Source organism: Cajanus cajan, chromosome 9 (assembly GCF_000230855.2).
Source record: "Cajanus cajan strain Asha chromosome 9, NIPB_CcT2T_4, whole genome shotgun sequence".
Taxonomy (NCBI): Eukaryota; Viridiplantae; Streptophyta; class Magnoliopsida; order Fabales; family Fabaceae; genus Cajanus; species Cajanus cajan.
In genome coordinates, this window is record NC_138525.1 from 26636054 (window position 1) to 26642544 (window position 6491).

The 6491-nt window shown below is 28.6% G+C and overlaps 1 protein-coding gene across 1 annotated transcript; it reads left to right on the forward strand.

Annotated features, from left to right (window-relative positions):
- The first annotated feature begins 1715 nt into the window (after positions 1-1715).
- LOC109795172 (uncharacterized) lies at positions 1716-3637 on the forward strand. Its single transcript, XM_020354601.3, has 4 exons — positions 1716-2010; positions 2224-2320; positions 2987-3046; positions 3278-3637. The coding sequence occupies exons 1-4, from the start codon at positions 1766-1768 to the stop codon at positions 3362-3364; spliced, it is 489 nt and encodes a 162-aa protein (XP_020210190.2). The 5' UTR covers positions 1716-1765; the 3' UTR covers positions 3365-3637.
- Positions 3638-6491: the final 2854 nt, after the last annotated feature.

A 6491-nucleotide genomic window follows, 5' to 3' on the forward strand; every position in this document is an offset into this window, starting at 1 on the left:
TCTATATTTATTTTTTTAAAAATATTTTTCAAAGAAAAAAGATGAAAAATAAAATTGCATACAACTAAGGAGTAATAATGATTAATAGGGTAATTCGTGCGATTTCATTTAATTTATAACATTTATACTTATATATAAAGATGTTTTTTTTTTATTTTGACGTATATAATATTTTTAAAATTTTAATTTTATAAAAACTGAATAATAATAATAATAATAATTAATAAATATTACAGAAGTCTTTTGGTTTAAAAGTTTTATTTTTGAAATTATTATTCAATAACAATAATTTAAAAGAACATATTAGAGAGTATGTTGTTAGCATTTCTCAAGTACTTCTTTCCATCTTTATTATAAGACACTTTTAATGGAATCGCACAAGTGAATATAAATAATTATATTAGTTGATTTTATTAAATTTATAAAATAAAATCATGATTTATCAAATTTATCCTTTTTACTTATCATTAGTTTTTTTTGTATGGTGAAAATATCACATATATCAAAACTTATGCACCAATACCAACAAAAATGATAAATGTCAATTGAAGAGAGTCTAAGAAATGAGAAATGAAAGTATAAATTTTCACGATCTTTAATAGGAGTAAATAAAAAAAAATTAATATTTTTTTGAAAATTATAAGATGTCTTATCAAAAAAGACAACAATTTCCTCTCAATTATGTCTTATAATAAGGACTAAATGAAGTAATTAATTTCACTTGGAATGTGTAAAACATCAAAAAAAAGAAATTGATAGAAGGAAAAGTCTAAAGTATAAAATTATGATTCAAATGGAGTATTATTTTTTTTTTCTGTAAATATGATTCACAGTATTTCAAAGTGTTTAAATAAAAACTAATTTATACTCACTAAATATGACTTATTTTAATCACCCATTATTTTAACATTGATGCAAATCAATTTTGAAAGTACAAAATTGACCGTCTATCCCAAGATACTTTTTTGGGATTTATTTTTTCTTGATTAAAGTACTTCTTTAATTTCTATAGTTTCACTTATTTTATTTTTCATTTTTTATAGTTTAAAATAGATATTTTTAGTCCATATATTTATCTTTTTTAATCCTATTTAGTATTTATAACTCAAAACATTTTTTAGTCTTTACACTTATAATTTTTTTTAATTTTTTTAGTCTCTGTCATTATTTTTTTTTTTGTAAAGTTGCCTATTTTATATTGACATGACATATATATTAATTCAATTTTGTACATCTGATGTTAAATTTATTTTTATTAAAATTACTTTAAATTAGGTCTTTTGACATTCTTTGTATTTTTTTTTTATACTTTTACCCGCAACACTTATTGTTGAAACATCATTTTTCTAACATTTCAAAATTAAAAACTTCTACCATGTCAACACAACATAAACAACGTTACAAAATTAACGATAAATATAAAAAGGATTACAAAACTATAAATATAAAGACTAAAAAAAATCTATTTTAAATTATAAAAACTAAAAAAAAAAGTCAAATAAAATAGATAAAAAACTATAAAAAAAAATCTATTTTAAATCATAAAAATTAAAATATAAAATAAATAAAAGTATACGAAATTTAAAAAAAATATTTAAAGAACAATAAAGGCATTAACTATTATTAATTAAAATTCTTTAAAAATAATGTATTCATTGCATTAATCATTTAATGAAGAGTCTCTTATTCTAATTATAAAAACAGACTGTCGCTTATTGTCTTTCAAATCAAACATTAGAACCAAACAAACAAACCCATTCCAACCATGCCACCCCCCAAGCGCAAGCCCAACCAAGTCAAGCCACCGTCGTCGCCGGTGCCGGCGCCGATGAGAGTGACTCGTGCGGCGGCGAAGCGCGCGGCGGAAGCAGCGGACGCGGAGGCTCCGGCAGCCGTGAAAGAGAAGAAGGCTAAGAAGCAGAAAAAGGGAAAAGAAAACGCTGCTGTGGTTCAGAGTGAGAACAAGGTTCTAGATGCTTCCAACAACAAGACTATCGTTGTTGAACACTGGTGCGTGGTTTATTAGAGTGTATTTTTTTTTCTAATTTTATTTAATGTGATAGTATTGTTGAGCACTTGGAAGTGGTTAATGAGTATTGTTTTTGTTGCTGTTATTACTTGGTTCATTTGTCCAGTGTGAAGGTTTTTTGTGTGGGAAATTATTTTCGTTGTTGATTGTTGGTGTTTTTCTATCTAATATATTGGATGTGCTTATATGTGCAGTAAGCAGTGTAACCAGTTCAAGATGAGGGCCAATCTGGTGAAAGAGGGTCTAGAGAAGGCAGGTTGTGGAATCAGTGTGATACTGAACCCTGAAAAGGTGTCTAAGATTACTATTGGTTGTCTTGTTGTTTCACTAAGCTTTTTTGGATGTCTTTTGGATTCTTGGTCTATTTTTGAAATAATTATTTTAAAATATACAGTTATTTTTTTGGACAAAACTTAGGTATGGTATCAGAGTTGGGGTTTCACCTTAGTAATTTGTGTGAGTGTGTGTATTACTGAGGTCTGAAAAACGAAATGTATCTTTGTTTTTTAAACAATGTTTTAAATTGCAGCCACATTTGCCGTTGCAGTAGTTTTTAAGCAATGAAATGAAATGCAATGTGACTTAGTTTGCATTCAATTTTACAAGATATTTTGGACAAATGCAGGCTGCCATTGCGATTGCAGAGATCTGAAAAACCAAGAGGATTGTGAACTGTTTTTGAAAACTTATTTTTAAGGAAATGGGACACTCATAGTGTATGAAAGTCACTTCCAATTTGAGCAAGACCGGTTTTGAGAACTTTCCTGATTTAAATTTGATGTAGAGTATTATTCTGTGTACTTAAAGTTCAGGGTCATTTTAAGACTTTTGAACAATGAGGATGATTATTGAGTTTCAAATGATATATTATTTGATTAATCTTTATTGTCTAATATGTAATTTGTTATAGATTAAATGGTCCTACTATGACTTATCTGTTTTTTAATCAATGAACAGCCAAGGAGAGGTTGCTTTGAAATTCGACAAGAAGAGGGGAAGAAGTTCATCACACTCTTGGTAACGAGCTATAAATTAGTGTGCTAAATTGTTGATTACCTGTGTGAGCTATATATGGAATTTTGTTTTAAACCATTGGCCTCCAACATAAGTTATTGGATATAATTTTGTTTAATGGGAAGATATATTTTTTCATATGAAAATGATTTTAAAATACAAAAAGAGAACAATTTCTATATATTTGCCATCTGAAACAAAGAATGTGATTTGCATACTATATTTTTGTTTCAGAACATGAAGCGCCCGTTTAAACCAATGAGGGATCTAGACATGGACAAGGTCATCTCGGATATCATTGATGAGATGTCAAAGAATTGACCTCAATTGTTTCAGAAGTGCTTTGTTGGCTTGACTTGCAATTAAGCTAGATAAATTGTTCTAATGGTAGAGATCCTAGAATGGAATTCTGTTTACAATTTGTTAACTAGTTATGTATGGTTTCCTGTTTGAGGTGATGTAATTTGTAAGGCTAGACAATCATTTTGGTTATGTTTACTGTTGGATGAGTACCAATAGGTTTTATTTTGTATCTGAATTAGACCCAAGTTTCATTGGTGTTTTGAGAATGAATTTAAACAGTGTTTTTGGATAGGTCAGTTTTACAGTGTAATTCATATTTTTAATGAAATTAAAAGTAAGTCTTTTAGAAAGAAATTAAAATTGTATCATTTTCACAAAGACTTTAATTAACTTAGACTTTAGAATTTGAAATTCTACTAGAATTTCAAATTCTTTGACATTGACCCTTGCTCGCTACCCCCACTCTCACTTTGCTCATTATCTCTCTCTACTTGGTCTCTCTCCATTCAAAGAAATGCTCTCTTTGGTGATTCATACCAGGTTCTTCTATGTGATCTAGGTTTTCATCTTTGATTTTGTTAATTTGTGTTTAGGGTTTGATTTTATTAATTTCGTTTTTAATCTAATGTTTCATTTTTGATTTCATGTTTGATTTCACTACTCTTAAATTGATTAGCTTTGTTGGCAGTGACTGTCTATATGCATTTGAGTGGCTTGAAAATTTGAAAATATAATGAATTTTGTGTTGCAAATTTAAAATGATTAATGTGCTTATATTTCTGTAATTGACCCTGATATAAGACTAATGAATGTAGGCCTTGAATGTCGTTGATAGAGCAATAATTTGAAGTTGTGTGATAATTCTTGATCTTATAGTGAAGGGGGATGGCTACCTTCTTCAGTTTGGATACTCCCTTTCTTGTAGCCATGAAAATGTTTATTGATGACAGCATAGCTAGGATATAACTATATAAACCATCTAGTCTTTTTGAAATTGTTGGTTGATGATTATGGGATGAGGACAAGGGCCAAGACACAACTTTCATTAGATGTGTAATAGGAAAATCTGAACCTGAAACCTATTCTGTTATTGTATTATCAAGACCACCCCTTTGGGTTTCTCTTGGTCAAAAAGAAAGTAAGAGTTGTTTGGCTATCCAATTGCAATATGGTCTCGATCTTTATCTTTAACTGGAGAATGTGGAAGTCAATTTTGAAACAGGGTTGGATAATTAGATTAGATCGACGATTTGTTTGAGTGATATCTACTTTTTAGGGTATAATATTTCCATTTAATTGTTGTGGGCGGAAGGTGTTTTAAAACTATTGAAAATCTATTACATTATTGGATGCAATTTAGGAAAAAATCCAATTTAAATTTTGAACCAGAGGTGGTGTTAATGCTTTTTTGGTAGTTTAGGAGTTTATGATTGGGAAGGTAGTTCAAGAATATTGCTGGTTGGGTTTGAATGTGAAAATAAAATACGCATGACTTTGCTGTTATGGCTTTCAATGTATGGGTTGAAGGTTTTCTGTCTAGTGAAAAAGATGATGAAAAAAACACACTTCTACATTGCTAACATTTTATTCTCAAATATATCAAAATGAAGAGTAGCTGATAGTAATAGTGACTTAGTGAGTAGAATAAGTATAAGAGTGAGTGTTGTTTATACATACATTTTGATGTTCCAATGGACTGTTACACCTATGTTTTCATTGAAAAATATTGGGAAAAAAAATCAAAGTTTCACATTGATTAGAATTTAAGGTAAAAATAAAGTGTACTAGTGAGAAGTGATTTAAAAACCGGACCGAACCGGCGTATCGGACCGGTTGGACCGGGAACTGGTGGTCCAGCTGGTCCGAATTTTAAGTTGGATCGGTTATGCAATCGACCCGTTTCAAATCGGATTGAACCAGTCAATTTTTTGGTTCAACCGGTGAACCGGCAGGTCAAACCGGTTCAACCATTTTTTTTTTCTTTTTTTTTTAATTTTTTTTAAGGGACCATAAACTACAAAAAATAATAATGAAAATTGAATCTCTTAATGGAAAAGGAAGGAGTCTTATTAAATATAACAATGACTACTTATTCTAATATATTTGTTTGCAATATATACAACTTAAATAACTTTTATAGTATATTATTAATTTTAAATTATATATTTAATAATATAATATTTATGTAAATATTACATATATTATTTTGTGATATTAATTGCAAGTATATTATATATGTACATATTATTTATATTTTTAATTTGTATTAGTATACCGTTTAACATGTAATTTTTTATGTACTTTTTTACAAAATAAAAATAAAAATAATTTTAAATAAGATAGAAAAATTGAAATTTAAAATAAGATATGAATTTATTAAAATTTATAAGTATAAAATATATTTAATATGAATATTTTTTAATAAAAATAAATAAAAATCGAGTCATGCGGTTCAACTAATGACTCACCGGTTCAATCTTTGACCCACTGACCCAGTACCTTAACCGGTTTGATGGCTGGTGCAATTTTTAAACTATGCTAGTGAGGAAAACCCTCACTTTAAAATTTGATTTGATGGAATTGTGTTAAGTTTAAATCTCATCTTTTAGATGATATTATATCATTTAAAAAAAAAAAAAAAAAGGTTACTTATCATCATATTCAAGCACAAAATTCAATAGTGCTTGGAGTGCATGTTGAATGAAGAATTTATAAATGGGGACAATCTTCACATTAATAGTTGATTTTATATAGTTAAATTAGAGTCAAATTCATATTTATTAAAAAAACAAAAACAAGGCAAAAGTACCTACATAACAGCTAAATTTTGTTCGATAGGTTATGGAACGAACTCTTCGAATCTAACATGTTGATGCCTGTTGAACTAACAACTCAAACTGGCAGTTTTGTCCTGAACTATTTTTTTTTTCCCCTTTCTGTTCAATGATGCAACTACACTATATGTTCCTTGGTTTTCATTTTAAATCCTTGAACCTAAAGTTTAGTGTAAAGATGGATTAATATACTTATTTTTTGTATTTTTTTGTATGGATGGCAAGAGCAACACCAGGCCAAAGCTCGTGATACGACAACTGACAACTGACAACTGAGAAATATATACACGACTGTGTGGTTTACTGCTGAG

Bases quoted from the DNA above. Each gene is read 5' to 3' on its own strand.
- LOC109795172 (XM_020354601.3), top strand. From the start codon at position 1,766: ATGCCACCCCCCAAGCGCAAGCCCAACCAAGTCAAGCCACCGTCGTCG. The intron at 2,011-2,223 runs GTGCGTGGTTTA...TTATATGTGCAG, and splicing joins ACTATCGTTGTTGAACACTG to TAAGCAGTGTAACCAGTTCA. The intron at 3,047-3,277 runs GTAACGAGCTAT...TTTTTGTTTCAG, and splicing joins AGAAGTTCATCACACTCTTG to AACATGAAGCGCCCGTTTAA.